The sequence below is a fragment of the Lotus japonicus genome, chromosome 4 (genome assembly GCF_012489685.1).
Source record: "Lotus japonicus ecotype B-129 chromosome 4, LjGifu_v1.2".
Classification (NCBI taxonomy): domain Eukaryota; kingdom Viridiplantae; phylum Streptophyta; class Magnoliopsida; order Fabales; family Fabaceae; genus Lotus; species Lotus japonicus.
Genome location: NC_080044.1, coordinates 79,414,603 through 79,430,774, shown reverse-complemented (window position 1 = coordinate 79,430,774; position 16,172 = coordinate 79,414,603). Strand labels below are relative to the sequence as shown.

General features: G+C 35.3%; 2 protein-coding genes across 2 annotated transcripts; both read right to left on the bottom strand.

The window, feature by feature from the left end:
* Positions 1-2,055: 2,055 nt before the first annotated feature.
* On the bottom strand, positions 2,056-4,549 carry LOC130713691 (11-beta-hydroxysteroid dehydrogenase A-like). The gene is made up of 6 exons (XM_057563486.1): positions 3,922-4,549; positions 3,621-3,813; positions 3,419-3,504; positions 3,129-3,260; positions 2,776-2,940; positions 2,056-2,626 (listed from the first exon to the last, which is right to left on the bottom strand). Exons 1-6 carry the CDS (start codon positions 4,102-4,104, stop codon positions 2,336-2,338), a joined length of 1,050 nt encoding a protein of 349 aa, XP_057419469.1. The 5' UTR covers positions 4,105-4,549; the 3' UTR covers positions 2,056-2,335.
* A 2,695-nt stretch (positions 4,550-7,244) lies between these two features.
* Positions 7,245-8,185, bottom strand: LOC130715563 (uncharacterized). Its single transcript, XM_057565680.1, has one exon. It carries the CDS (start codon positions 8,084-8,086, stop codon positions 7,463-7,465), a length of 624 nt encoding a protein of 207 aa, XP_057421663.1. The 5' UTR covers positions 8,087-8,185; the 3' UTR covers positions 7,245-7,462.
* Positions 8,186-16,172: the final 7,987 nt, after the last annotated feature.

The window sequence follows — 16,172 nt, the reverse complement described above, 5'->3', positions numbered from 1 at the left end:
GGTTGGAGGAAGGGAATGGATTTCAAATTAAGATAGTTTCATCAGTTCAACTTTGATGTGGTTTTATGGCAGGGCTCTTTGTAAAAATACTTGGTTTATTGTCACCTATGTATTAGTAAAGTTGATAATAAATTTTGTTGATTTTATCATGAGGGTTACTTAACCTTCATCCCAATGAACCAATAAAATTATTTATTAATAAATAAAATATGAAAAATTTAATTCCACTTATTTTAAATGTGATTGGTTCACCTAGGACGACCATGTGTTATTTAACCCAAATTTTTTCATGAATCATTTAGACAACTGCGGCATATAATTGAAAAGATTACAAATTATTGGTATGTAAATTAATTTGTTCATCTTAATAAATTACATAATTAATTATGTTAAATCGTAGAATCGCTCGTCCGTGCATTGCACGGAAACGGGTTATTATCCTAGTGATCTATAAGGTCACTTTCTACCAATTATGTTATGTTGAACCTTTGGTTTTTACCCAATATTTACCTTATGTAATAAAACAACTACCTTATGTAATAAAACAACTCTTAACAGAGGCGTATCCAAGATTTTCTTGTTGGGGGGCGAAATATAAGACTAAAAAAAATTTCATTGAATATTATATAAACCTTAAATAATAACAAATTATTTAATGGCTTAATCCAGTTTTTGGTCCCTAACCTTTGTCATAAATATGGCTTTAGTCCCTCGCCAGAGTAAAGGTGATTGGTCCCCAGTTTTTGACAAAATGATTGACTTTGGTCCTTCCGGCCGGTTGGGTCAACGCCGGAGCTCCGGGAAGCTCATGTGGCATTGCCACTTCATTTAATGAGCTTAGGTGGCTTTTCTTTTTCTTTTTCATTTAAATACAACTCTTCGTTCTTTCGTAGTACTAAATTTATCTATTATTGTATCAATGAAGATTTTTTCAGCAATTTCTCTCTCGATATATACAACCAATAAATTTATGAGAAGATCATCTTCGATTTTGTTGCAAATATGAAGTCTTAACAACTTTCATTCCCGAAAAAGACCGCTTTGTAGATGCTGTTGAAACAGGGAGTGTCAAAACAAGACGTATCAATGTATCAACTAACTTCCAGTACGACTCGGATAAACTGAATTTTTTTCCTAAATTAGGATCTCGAGAAACATCTGAATGATAATATCTCAGTTGGAACGACAAATGATTTAAAATTTTCCTTATGAGGATCTTAAGCTGAACTAAGTATGAGAAGTTCAACTACCTCTGCATTAAATCTTCTATTAGCTGCAAATCAATTGCATAATAGAATACATATATTCTATAACTATGTTTCATATCTCCATCTTGTTTCTTATGACAACAATTACCCATAAAATAAGGGGCTTTCATGTCAGGAACTTCAACTTGATGAGTTTCACAAAATATTATAATATTTTCTATATAAAAAATACCTACAGTCGGTGAAAATTTCAAAATTCTTGGGGGGTGATGACCCCTCCCTAGATACGCCCCTGACTCTTAATAAAACTGATATTTAAATGATAGAGTTGTCTAAATGACTCTCTTTAAAGTAAGTTAAATCATCATAATTCTAGGTGAACTAATATTTAAGATAAATGTGCTAGAAATTTTTACTCATTAAAAATCTAAAAAACTGTTTTATTAATTTAAGGTAAGGTGTTCTACAATTTGATTGTTGACATGTATATGGATTGTATGCTCAACTGGTTAAACAGAGATATATTTAAGACCATATACTGATTCATATGCAGATATGCTCTCAAAACTTGTGAATTGGCCGCAAAAGATAGGGTGGTAGTCCTGTATAAACATTACATTATACCCGAACACTAGCTGCAGCTTATGCCATCAAATTTTCTGTTGATCCCTCTTCAATTAAAGTGATAAGAATTCACAATCATCAACTTTATCGACTCATGTGAAAGATGGTATAAATGGTTGTGATTTTTGACAAACTAAGAAGAGTGCTTGGCTGGTATAAGTTGAAACTCACTCCACACTTTCTTAAGGCTTATTAAAAAGCATTCTTAATAAGGGGACTGTCCAGGTTCAACCACTTAACACTGCTGTCAAATTGCTTGAAATAGCTACGAGACTAGAAAATCACAGCTAATTTTCGAACAATTAACCTATGTTTATAAGTTGCAAGCATGCGCCTGTGCACTGCAGGGGTACAAAGCCTTTTAATAGCTAGTGCAATATACATTATTTATACACAAACATATATATATATACACTTCAACCAAAAAAGAAAGCACCACATCATGTATACAGACATTTTCATGGTTCAACTTCAAAGTTCTGATGTGAATCATCAATAGTCATTCATTCATTCTTGACTTCAGGTGATTGAATTGAAGATGGATAGAGAAACCTCTTGACTCCAGAGACATCCAAAATCTTTTTGCTAGGGGCTTCTTTTGCTGGAGCATTTGATCCACTCAAATACATCATTCTGAAGCTCCACTCCAGCAACTCCGGGCACAACACTTTGACCACATAACTCATTCTGAACCATGAAGGCACAGTCAGGTACCTATCTCCTCTCAATGTGCTATTCACTATTGCTTTAGCACAACCACTTACTGACCCAACTGGCGTTGCACTCACTTCAACCTACACAATTAATCATCATCATATCATTCATCACAGCCAAAACCATAGTTAATATGGGGAGATTGATTCATATTGTTAACATGTGTGCGATCATTTAATTTAAAAAAAAAAACTTAGATTGATGAGCTCTGAAGATTAAATTTGCTTACATCTCTCAAATCTTGGTCCACTTCCATCTTGCCTTCTGCAGTTAAGAACTTGCCTTTGGTCAATTCAGACTCTATGTAACCGGGTGTCACGATTGTGATACCTATGTCAGACCCAACTTCCACCCTCAATGTTTCAAAAAGAGTCACCAATGCTGCTTTGCTTGCCTGTGCAGTGTTAAATTCAATATAATCAAATTGAATTTCAATAGAAAACAGAGATAGATTTGTCCTTGTACTGAAGCCATAACAAATTTGACTAGTTCCTGAGTTTCAGAATTGATTCTGAAGCCATAATCAAGCAAATTTTGAGTAGCTTAGGAGTTTCAGAATGGTATATATCATAAGTGACTTACACAATACACGTTTCTTCTGGGTGCAGGCATCCAAGAATCAGCAGATGACATAACCACAATTTTGCCTCTGGATTTTTTGAGATGAGGTAAAGCAAAACGGGTTGTGTAAACTGGTCCCCAAAAGTTTGTGTCCTGAGAGAATATAAAAAACAGATTGAAAACCAAAAATTAGTCCTAGTTACCAACAAGCTCAAGTGGTTGGTCTTAAATTTACAATTAACTCATAAATTGATTATCTACTAATCTACTTAGCCATGATTGAAACCAATCCTATTATGGCAAATTAGTACCATGATAGGTCTCAAATTGGTTATGTCAGGTAATTCTTCAAACAAGTTGGAAGTGCTGATTGCTGCATTGTTCACCAGATGGTCCACTGCATCACAGAGAAATTAACATAGTCAGTGTCATCTTAATGTGTCAATTAATAAGATGTTTATATAATGAATGAATTGGTTTGAGGTAGTTTAATTTGTGAAGTCACACACATACATCTTCCAAAATAGTTCAAAGTTTCATCCACTAATCGATTACAGTCTTCAACTTTAGAAACATCTGCACGCATTATAATAACATCAGGAGATCCAAGACCACGCGCTCTTTCAGCAACTTCCCTTAGTTCAGTCTCCCTCCTTGCAGAAAGTGCTAATTTAGCACCTCTCTTAGCATACTCATACGCCAAATGCTGCAAAAAAATGATTAAAATTCAAGTTTAGTCTCACAAGGACTATTAATTAAATAATTGATTTAAGCTGGTTTTAGTTCATTAATCAATCAATTTATTACTAATTACCTCGCCTATACCAGAGGAAGCCCCAGTGATGTGAACAACTTTACCAGCGACATTTTCAGAGAAGATGGAATTGATGGTGAAAAGGATGAGCTTGAAAGTCCAATAGGGTGGCAAGAAAAGGCAGAGGGAGAAGAAAGTGAGTGGGGGAGCTACAAGGTTCAGGAGCTTATGAATAAGGTCCATCACTAACTAACACTCTTTATGGATACCACAAAATCAACTATGTGAGAAAAGTGATGTTGTTGTTGTTGTTGAATGTTGAGCTGAAAAATTGAAGTTTGGGGTTTATAGAGGCAAAGTGTTGCTACTTGCTAGTAGAAATGAAGGTTGTAGGAGAGGTGGCACCATTGCATGCCAAGTGGAGGACACGTGGTCTGTGGTCATCACAGAAAGACAGAGAAAAAACATCGGTAGCTATTATCTGATGAGGATGCATTCAATCTTGATGATGCATTGTCTCTCAATCGGTCACCTCTTTAGGAAGATAGAAGATAAACTTGTTACTTCTGGCCAAGTGCCAAAATGACACTTTCTAGAGTCGTTCTGGATCCCAGTTATAGATGTAGGAGCCTGATAATCCAATTGCAGCTAGCACTTTATCAACTAGACAATGATACATTATGCATGATTATCAACTAGATATATAATCATACTTATTAAGGATGATTTTTATAAACTTCCATCACATTGAAATTGAACTACTATAGAATAATCCCAACACCATCATGTGTTCTAATTTAAGTATGGTTGGCAAATGCCTCTAATCAGATTCGAAGATGCCAAGAAGCTTCAACACCACGGGGTAACATACAAAAAAATATAAAAAGGGTCCAATTTACGGATCCAGGACAAATAATAAATGGTTTCATATGTACTTTCTGAAATGTAGATATCTAATTACAAGTGGGAAGTTTCCCAGTTTGCTTATCAATGAAGTATTTTTGGATGATCATCACTGAGATCCATGGATCTGCCACTTGAAATAAAATGTACTGATAATATATTGTATGAGTATTTCGTATAGAACAATAAAATGTAATCATTTTATTAAACTAATAAAATTATTTTAGGACCGCCACATTTTTTTATTAGGGTTTCTATCTATGTGGCTTAATTATACGTAGTTTTACGGCAACCTCATAATGGGCACCAAATGTTTATGCATTGTTGCTGGGGTGTGGTTTTCCTTTTTAGCTTGTTGAGTTTTGTTTTTCTTTTACTCTTTGTGTTTGATTTTTATCTATTATGGGTCGAGTACCTCTTGTGTTCATATTAATGCATTTCTTTACCTATAAAAAAATCTACTGGCCAATAATAATACTCAAACTGGGTTAGTGCTAAAAATACATAAGTGTTATTCCTAAAATCAGATTGTCTGAATTTCTCTGTCTTTGATGGTTGTGCAGGACTTAAATGACTCATCTGGTATGATAGAGTTTCGTTGACATGGTGGGAGTTCTCTGCAAAATTAAAGAAATTTTGATGCTCAAATCAGTGAGAGAGCAAAAGGAGATTCTCAGAGTCTAAAAAGAACTCTTAGTTTGTATAGTGAGTGATATCAACAGAAATGAACTACTACACGTATTTATAGGCTAGGTGTCTTTCATATTTGTCTCTCCGTTCTTTGGGAAGGCCTATTGAAGGCCATCTTAGCCGCCCACGGATTGCTCTGCATAGATGTTAGTGAATGAGTCAGAGTCTTAATGCCTGACCTCGACTGGGACAGAATGTTCCTTAATTAAGTCATCTTGCTTCTATGGTGCTTATTTAGTTGTAAGACCTTTGAGTCGGCTGAGAGTCAAATACTATTAGGCCTTACAACTTTTTGGGTCAGCCAAAACAGAAAGTGTGCGTAGGTGCCCCTTAGGCCTTGAAGTTGGTTTTTTTTTTCCAAATATAAACCTTATATCCTTATCTTGTGTTCTATTTCCAGTTCCACTAATCAAGTTTTATTATGCTAATGAAAAAGACACTTGATATAGATGCATGAGGCGGTTACACATTTAAATAAGTAATTTTTAAGTAATATGAAACAACTTAATTCAAAGACACCAATTTGGGACAAAATATTTTCATATTTTAATCATTTTATTAAGATTTAAAATGTTTGGAAGAGCCATAGGCTTCTTAACCCTAATGAGTCAATGAACCACCCTCTTATCGATTGAACTGACCCTAACGTCCTATGATGATTGAAATGTGTAACATTATGTATTGATGGAATTAAGAAGAGTTTTATGAGGCCTATCAAAGGTTAAACCATTAGCTTAGAGGTGAGGTTGCCCAAAGGTTGAGCTTGTGTGGTCCTCCAAGAATCGTAGTGCAAATTATCCTCTAAATATCTTTAGAAGAGTGAAATCCATTACATAAATTATGGATTTTTTTAATACCAAGGCTATGTTTGGATTGATGGAACATAATGGAGCGGAACGGAATGAAATATAATGGAACGGAATGGAGCGGAACGGAATGGAATAAAAATTCCATTCCATTGTTTGGATATTTTATGAAGGAGCGGAACAAAGTTACCACTCATTATTTGGATAATGAACGAAGCGGAATGAGTTATAATTTTTGTTATTTCTAAATTACCCTTACTTTAAAATAAAAGACAATCTGAAAAAGCAATTGAAAATTAAAAGAAAAAGCTATGCTAGGGAAGCTATGACTACAAAAGAGAATATCAATTGGGACGAGACCACCATCCTTGTTAAGAACTATACTCTTCCAGATGGAAGGGTCATTCAAGTAGGGACTGAAAGGTTTCAGGCTCCTGAGGCTCTTTTCACACCGGAACTTATAGATAGATGTTGAAGGTGATGGACCTCACTTATATTCACTGGCTCTTTTCACACCGGATCTATATTCATTGATTTTATGTGATGTGACCTCACTTATAATAGATCGTTTGGCCAAGCAAGAGTACATGAGAGGCTGAATGATGAATATTCAAAGCTATTAGAACTGCAACATTTTCCATTCATTGCTGTTGTTACGGGTTGGGAGAAAATAGAGCCACCATAGGAGAAGTTATGGATGGAAGTTACCATGGGTAGAATAGTATTTTCATAATTTATTTAAGTTGTCAGTTTTTCTTTCCATTCCTTTTCATCCAATTTTGGGGGGAGCAAATTTGAAGGAAAGTAATGGAGCATGATGGATCTTGGACCACTACTTACCACTCCCTTCCATCATATTTTAAATAAAACAAACAATGGATCACTCCCTCCTTCCCCACCACTCCACTCCACTCCATCCCCCTCCCCCAATCCAAACAAAGCCCAAATAGAAGTGGGCAAAAAGTGGCATGAAAGATGAGATAATGATCAAAGCTTGTTAACAATACCATTAAGCACTTAATAATGGTTTCTGCTTTTTCGTTTGCAAACCAGAAAACACATGTCCCAATGCATCAGCGGATAAATAAGATTTTGTCACGTTGACAAAACATGGATTGAAGTTCAGTTCAACGGAAAATCCAAACATGCAGTTTGTTAATCTACTTCTGAGAGACATTATACATGGAAAACTCTTGTATCCTTTAGTAGCTACCATGTTGCAGAAGGCTAAGTTCAAGCTTCCTCTGCCTGTTGACTCTTGCAATGAAATCTTCAGCCCTTCTGTTCAGTTCATCATAAGAAGAATGAAAACTTTGTTCTTCTTCTCCGTCCGAATTGTCCTCCTCTTTGGCTTTGTTAACCCACACTCTGGCCTTCAAGTCCAGATTGTTCAGTCCATCCTCCACAGCCATTGCCACACTCTCCACAACATGTTTATTCTCAAATGATTTAGCTTTGTTGACCACAAAAGTTGGATTAATCTGAGGCATATGAGTTTGACTGCTCTGAATGTACTCATCATAGTAAACATCAGAAGTTGAAGAGGGATCTGAAGAAAACATTCTTGAGTTCACTACGAGGACAAATATGATTAGGTTGCCGATGAAGAATACTAGCTTTGAGCTCAACATGAACTGAATTAAACTTGACATGTAGACCATGAAAAAGACTTGAACCATAGAAGCAAGATAGGGAAGGCAGAGAGTGACACAACAGAACACACTGCATGCTAAGGCAGTGAAGGAATAGAAGTACAAATTATCTAGGACCTGACGCCTCTTGTACCTGTTCATGGCTTGAATCTTCTTGATCTGAGTAGGATCCATTAGATTCAAGTTACAACCTTTGAAGCAGGGTTTTTTTTAAGGTAGTGTTGTAGAATATAGGAAAGAATGAATTTATCTCTCTGAACTACTAGGAGCACAAGAAATAATGATTTATATAGATTGAGGGAAGGGATTGATTAGTAAAATTATTCACATGGCACTTTATCATTATTTGATTAGGAATTAACAACTTTTTTAAAAGCCATGGGACATGGTGGCGTGGCGTTTATTGGCCCCTTTTTCATTTCAAATCTTAATCTTTTATTCTTCACTTCAGTTTGAGTTTAGTAATGCTTTCCAATGTTTTTTCACTTAAACTATAACTATTGATTCCTGTACATTTGCATAATGCAGATATTAAAATGATGCCAATTGAGTGAGAAGTAATGACTATAGTACATGATATGATGTAATAAAAAATGAGAGAAAATGAGAAAAATGATATATATGTTGGACAACATGGATTTTCTGCAGGTCTCTGCTGCAAAATCTTAGCTAGTGATTCTTATATTAAATGTTTCGGATTAATTCATAATAGATTAAATTGGTCAAAGACTTTTATACATTTGTTAGTTTACTGTTGCATGTATGTTCTGTTTGGGTGTTCACAGATCATTAATCCTTAATTATAGCACCTTGTATCATCAAAAATAGGCTAAACTGCTTATATTGAAAAAGTTCTTTTGTGAATACTTAAAAATATTAGCTGCTATAAAGAAATCATTAATCAAATGCTCTTCATTTGTTCTCTGATTGTGATTCCACAACAATGAGGGAAACTTTGGATTTGTGGTGTGCCAAAAACATCAACCCCACCATTTATAACATGTTTTTACTTTTTACCCCAACATTTCTGTTAAGAAAATAAAACATTTTGACTGCTCTCTTTTGGCCACAGAATCTGCTCCCACAAGGCCTTTGTATCTCCTTTTCTTTCTGTGGTCTTACTGTAGGGAGGTGGAATGGATCGATTTCTAGAAAAGAGGGTCTTTAATTAGCTTTTTCTTTTACATTTCTTCTAGCTGAAGCCTCATTATTGAGAGGAATGGAGAAAAATGAAACCAAGAGAATCATAGCTTAACTGTTTAAGGGAATGGCATGTACAGAAGAAACATACTTTTGTGAAAGATGAGATGATAAGAACTTGATATGGCAGAAGCTAACATGGGCTTTCACGTTTTGATTACACTTTTTAATGGCAACTATACTTCAGATTTTAGTACAAGAGGAACAGTATGTAATATGCAGGTTCCTATTTGTTTTATAGATGTTAATCACATAAATTGGATACAAATGATCATAATTGCTTGTTTAATGTCACACTTAAGCCAAACTTTCAACAGGTGTGTTCTGCTAGGCAATCCGACTTGACTTTCCCGTTGCATTGGTGGACTAGATTTCAAGCTCTTGTTGAAGGAATGGCGGAAGGTAACTTGCAAAAGGACTTGGTCACTCAAATGAATTTATGATTGGTCATATTAACAATAGAAGGTGACATAAAATTGGATAAAATTCGATCATAATTGTTTGTTTAATTTCATTAAGACAAACTTTTATCAGGTGTGTTTTACTCAGCAATCAATTTAACTCGTGGTCAGATTGGTAGACTCGACTTCAAAGCTTTAGTTGATTGAATAACAAGGTCACCTACAAAAGATTATTGAACATATTAGCAGCATTAATCTGAAAGTGCGTGCACTCAATTTTAACTAATGACTCTTTTTTTTAAGGTTGATCCATGATTATTTGCTCCCTATATCTATAATGCCCTAGATATCCGACGAGTAATTTGAGGAGTAGGGTGGTCCTTCCTTATCTCTTTGACTGGAGCTAAAGCTTGGACCAACTCGATCGGTTCAGATCACAATTTGGTCTGAGACAACTCGGTTGGACCGAGCAAATTGAACCAAGGTGAATTGAGTCAGAAATTTGGTCAGGTGCGCAATAAGGTTCATTAATTCTAAAGAAGTATATATATGGTGCATGGTCACCATTGAGTGTCAATTTAAAAGCTTGTAATTAGATATCAGATCCACCTATGCATTCATGGAGAAAATGAAATACAAAAGCGATAACTTTGTGCTAATCAAATGAATGATACCTGATAGAGGAAGAAGACATTAAATTATATGTTATATCAGCAAGTGTTTGAGTATTTGCTTGATAGCTTACTCATCTTAGTAGCTTTATTAGTCAGTGCAAAGCCCCAAGGCCTCTTCGGATATGTGGTGGGGTATTTTTTTATTAAAGTGATCGCAAAAGGGTGTCAAAAAGTATTTTGGATCGCAGGTACTGGGACCCTCGAACCATTCATGAAAGGAAAATAAAAAAAATAAAAACTTAGACCACAGGGAAGAAATAGAAAAAAGAAGAAAAAAATTTGACGCATTCTTTCTAACATTTTTTTCAACACTTTCATATTAATCAATTAAAATTTAAGTAGAGTCCACTAAAAAAATAAGACTCCTATGAATTTTAATTAATTAATGAAAATGTTGAAGAGCATGTTAGAAAAAGAATATTGAGGTTTTTTTACATATGTGGGGTAGTTTATATAAATAATTATCAAAGTAGTACAACGATACCTATTTTCAATTTTTTTTTTTTTGAAATCGCTAATGTCCGTTGCAATACCTCCTTTATTTGTTTTCATCAGTGACGGAATCAAATCCGTCACAACATCCTAGCTTATAACATTAAAGTAAGATAGGAGTTTTTAGCGACGGAATATAACTTGCGACGACGATAAAACTGTCACAAAATCCTAGTGAATGATAGGAAGTGAATTAGTGACGGATTGTTGAGAGGAAGGTTGTTGATGAAAGATTTTCTACCACTCTACGTTTGAATCTCTCAAGACTCAATTGTAGTATAGTAAAGGGTTTTGTCGTATCCACAGGGAGGTGTAACACTTATGTCGTTCAATAGTTGTCAAGCTTAAATGATGGTTGCACAATAGTTTGATTGTTTGTTTAAGAACATGAAAGTAAATGAAAAGAAAATAAACTAATTGAGAAACAACAGGTATGAGGAATTGTTGGGATGAGATTTCATTGAATGACCTTTGTGCCTTCTAGTGATTCAAATACAACCAAGTCTATGCTTATGACTCATCTACACCAGTCATCGATGTCTCGCATGAGTGGATAGCAATAACTCTCTAATCCTAAACATTGATGTCTCACATGATTAAGAAAGATAGTTATCATGAAGCTTAGGTGTTTAAGTGACTAACAAACCTAACTCTATGTCTAGCAATTAGGATTATTAGGTGATTAACTCTAGTTCGGACTCTAGGCGATATAACTCTCGCTCTCACGCCGAATCAAGCATATATGTTCTAGGTGCGCAAACTAAAACATAACATGAAGATCAAGAGAGAATCACTAACTCATAAACAAAGAACATGATTTATATCAAGGAGAATCAAATAGAAAACATAAGTATCAATCAATTACATCAAACCCCAACAAAAGAGAGATTAGCTATCCATTTTCATGGATAACTTTACAAATAGAGAAGAAGAATGAGAAGAACCGAAACCGTCGCGATGTCTCGCCGCCGAATCCGATGTCCAAGCCTCTTCTCTAGCCTCCTAAGCCTCTCTCCATGTTTCTCTTGTGTTTCCCCTCTGTTTGGGTTCTGTTCTGATCCCCTTTTGAAACTGAAGAAAAATCCTTTTATAATGATTTCTGCATCTGTGCAGAGTGCTGGGCGCCCCTTTATGGGCGCTGGGCGCCCAGTTACTTCAAGGTTGGGTTTCTGGAGCCGTCATAGGCGCTGGGCGGCCACTGACAAGCGCTGGGCACCTTGATGATCCAAAAATTCTTCAAGTCTCATGAAAATATACATTTTTCCTTGAGAACTTAGACCCTACATCAAAATTTGAGAATATAATCAATCATAAAACACATTTGAGCTTAATTCTCAATCAAATAACAAATTCCAATCAAGATGAGGAGAACTAATAAGGATTTCTTATGAATCACTTAAGATAAGTGCCTAAAATGAATTCAAATATACGTAAAAATGGCACTTATCAACTCCCCCCAACTTAGCACTTTGTTTGTCCTCAAACAAAAGTTAAAGACTTTAATCAAACAAGCATGACTAAAACTTTTTCAAAGCTCAATTTGCAAGATCTCAGAAAGATTGAATCAATGATCCAAAAGAGAAACATGATGCCCACAAGAGAATGCATAACATTAATACAACTACTTATTCAACCTGGAACTCAATAGACATACAATCAATTACTCTTGATCAGGGAATCACTCAATCAAGCCAAGATATAGCATGGAAATCAGGCAAGGTCTGTGTTTCACTCATATGCATCACTGAATCACAGAAGTCAAGATTGTTACCCGTCTCTTCAATCATCAAAGTCACATGTGCAATCAAGGATCACTAAGGACTTTTAAAGGTTGTAACGAGGCTAGGCTTCAAAGAGTTTGGTTTTTCAAGATATGCAAAGAAACTCAACAAGGAAAGAGAGCAATCACACTTCACTTCACTCCTCTCAACTTTCTTTAAACCAACTCTCATTCACCATTTTCAATTCAACTCAACCCTTTGTTTTTCTTCAATCTCTTCTTTATTCTCTTTTTGTTCTTTTTGTTCTCTTTTTTTTTTCTTTCTCTTTTTGCATTTTTTTTCTTTGGAAGCATGCACATATTTGACAATATTTACAAAGAGATTGGATTCAAATCACATAAAAACTTTAACACAAAAGCCTTCTCCCCCCAACTTGCAAACAACCCACACTAAGAATGCTCTCTTTGCTTATTAAGCTTAGGAAAGTCATTGTTTTTCTTTTAGGCTTAAGGGTCATAATCATGAACAAAACACAAATCTTCAAATTTCAGGCTCAAAGGGGTAACAAATGGATTTTAATTGGCATAGGTAGGCTATTTGGCTAAGTAGCTATATATACAGAACAAAACATGCCTTGATCCTTTCCTAGAAATTCCATGCAACCAATGTTTGTAAGAGACTCAAACAAAGTTAACCATATAATTCAGTGATGTTCTCTCAACTCACAGTGTATAGGAACACTCCCTCACAGGCTAAAAAGTTTCAAATAACCCTGATTTTCAAGTAATTTTCATGTTATGCTTCAAGAATTCCAAGTGAATCATGCAATCATATCAAGTCATGGAATCAATGAGTGCAAGCACAATTTCAATCATGGAATCATTCATTTTTGTAGCATATATCAAGCAATTCTTACAATAGTCATGCAAGTATTGAAACAGTCAGGGAATCATGGAAACCGGGACACAAGTGCTATATATAAAACTATACTATTAAAAAGACACTAAAAACAAAGTGAAAAGGACTCCCTCATGATGTGAATGCTTTGAACCCAAGCTCTCTACTTATATCCTTGATCTCTCTCTCCCTCCATGAGAATTGGACTGCCCTCAGGCCAAATTGTATGATTCTTTTGTTAATCTGCCTTACAGTCACTGGAAAAACATATTAGAGTTCAAGGGATAAATGAGAAAATAAAAGCATTGAAACAATTCCAACCCTAGTCCATATGAAAATAGACTTAAAGAGCTTTCCATAGAGTGGTCATTTGCTCAAATTCGATAAGAAATGAAGAAGTTACGCTCATTTGAATAAAAGAGTGGATTGCTGATAAGGGGTGGCGCTGAGCGGCCTCTGAAGACCGCTGAGCGGTCCGCATCAGAGTTGCAGACCACTGGGCGCTATCAGATGGGTGCCCGGCGCCCTGTGCAGTGTAAAAGCTGAAGAAAACTAAAAAACCACAACTGGATTGGTCTAATTTTGAGTTTTACACTTCCCGGTCACGCCAATTGATTTACACACATTCATATATCATTACAAACATGTTCATGCCTTAAAATTCAAAAATCAAGCACAGTTTATCAAAGATTCACAATGCAAGGCTTCAAAGACAAGTTTTTATGCTTTTTTTGAAACTCAATAGGCCATATTTTGATGTATTCACTTCTAGCACATGCCGCTTGGTCCAAACACATTCAAATACCCTATGAAACTTGTACATACCTAAAAATTAGCAATTGAAGCACATTTAGCACAAAAGTCATTCTAGGTTCCATTAAGGGTCAAATTTTATGATTTCACAACTCAACACCTTATCTTTTTCATTGCTCAAATTCCTTGCATTCCATGTCTCATAATCACTCATCCATGTCATTTAAAACTTGTGGAGAGCCTTAGAGCACACAATTGAAGCTTATCTTCTCATGACACTCTATAATCCATAAAAGAGCAAATTGACCTTCATTTTTGAAATTTCATCACATCATCAAAGGGTTCACTACAAAACTATTCTTAAACTTGAGAAACAACATTGATTCATACATGAGATGGTTCATAAGCATTTGGAAACACGTTTTTACAGTTTATGCAGAAAATGGCTAGGAGAGACTAGTTTTTCATCCGAAACTCACAACTACAAACCCCAAATTTTGAAAAACACTCAAGTCATACACACCAACCATCCATATGCATACTAAATCAAAATTTGGACTTGTTACAAGTCTCAATTGCAGATTTTGAAAAGAAATTTCACATGATCCAAATTTCAATCAGTTTTCATGCATTTTCACAAGTCAATCCCTCAAATTCCAAATTCATCACTTTCATTGCTTCCAAAACCTTTAAACACACTCAATATATCTATCAAAACTTGTGAAGCACCTTAAAGCACAAATTTAATCTAAGCTTCACAAAATCACTACCCTAGTTCTAAAAATACATGAAAACACATAAATATAACAAAAGCAATAAAAACACTGGGTTGCCTCCCAGGAAGCGCTCGTTTAACGTCATTAGCTTGACGCAAACACAATCATGGTGACCACAAACAAGGGTTATAATATAACCCCTTCCTCTTCTTAGGCCGTTTGACTTGGATTTCATCTAATTTCCTATAAAAAGCTTTCCAAGCCAGCAAAAGTTCTTTATTTTTCTTCATTTTCTCAACCCAAACCAATTCACCTACACTCAACTCACATGCCAAGCTATTTACATGCATATGAATGAATGCGAATTTACAATTCTTTGAAGAATCGGATTCAGCCAGCTCATCAAACCTATCACCAAATACAACGTCTATATGTTCAACGATATAAATCATACCATTGCATTGGTGATGCTGAAAATCATCAAAAACTTCAAAGCTTACCTCAACCTCTTCATGTTTTACCTTTGGGGAATTTGGAGGTGAGTTGTGAATTGGTGGATCATTTTCTTCATTTTTTTCTTTTACTTCATCCTCCTCACCTTCTTCCTCATTTTCGTTTTCAATTTCTTTTGTTTCCACAACAACCTTACCATATTCAGCCATTTGTTGTGCTAGCTGCCCCATTTGATTTTCTAGGTTCTTGATGGAAGCCTCGGTATTCTTTTGGTTAACTATTGAAATCTGCATGAATTGGACCAAGGTATCCTCAAGCTTAGCAATCTTATCCTGTTCTGGGGAACAATATGATTGATATGGTGGTGGTGATACCTGTACTTCCTGAAAAGGACAATAACCCACACAGTGAGTGTTAAAACAAATATCACACCATATTACCTGATCTCTTATAGATGGTTGCTGCATTTTTGGAAGTTAGTGACTCAGAAGCTTCTTGTTGCTCTTTTCTCTTTGACTAGCCGATTGAATGAAAACGAAAGCACAAGCTAACACAAGAGATTAGTAACAACAAGGAAAATTAAACTGAAAACAAAAACTATACACTATATTCACAATCATTCAAGAATGAAAACTATCACAATGCAATTAGTATTTGGCACACCTCCCCGGCAACGACGCCATTTTGATGAAAGATTTTCTACCACTCTACGTTTGAATCTCTCAAGACTCAATTGTAGTATAGTAAAGGGTTTTGTCGTATCCACAGGGAGGTGTAACACTTATGCCGTTCAATAGTTGTCAAGCTTAAATGATGGTTGCACAATAGTTTGATTGTTTGTTTAAGAACATGAAAGTAAATGAAAAGAAAATAAACTAATTGAGAAACAACAGGTATGAGGAATTGTTGGGATGAGATTTCATTGAATGACCTATGTGCCTTCTAGTGATTCA

Bases quoted from the DNA above. Each gene is read 5' to 3' on its own strand.
- LOC130713691 (XM_057563486.1), bottom strand. From the start codon at position 4,104: ATGGACCTTATTCATAAGCTCCTGAACCTTGTAGCTCCCCCACTCACT. The intron at 3,261-3,418 runs GTACTAATTTGC...ATATTCTCTCAG, and splicing joins CCAATTTGAGACCTATCATG to GACACAAACTTTTGGGGACC. The intron at 2,627-2,775 runs GTAAGCAAATTT...TTAATTGTGTAG, and splicing joins TGGACCAAGATTTGAGAGAT to GTTGAAGTGAGTGCAACGCC.
- LOC130715563 (XM_057565680.1), bottom strand. From the start codon at position 8,086: ATGGATCCTACTCAGATCAAGAAGATTCAAGCCATGAACAGGTACAAG.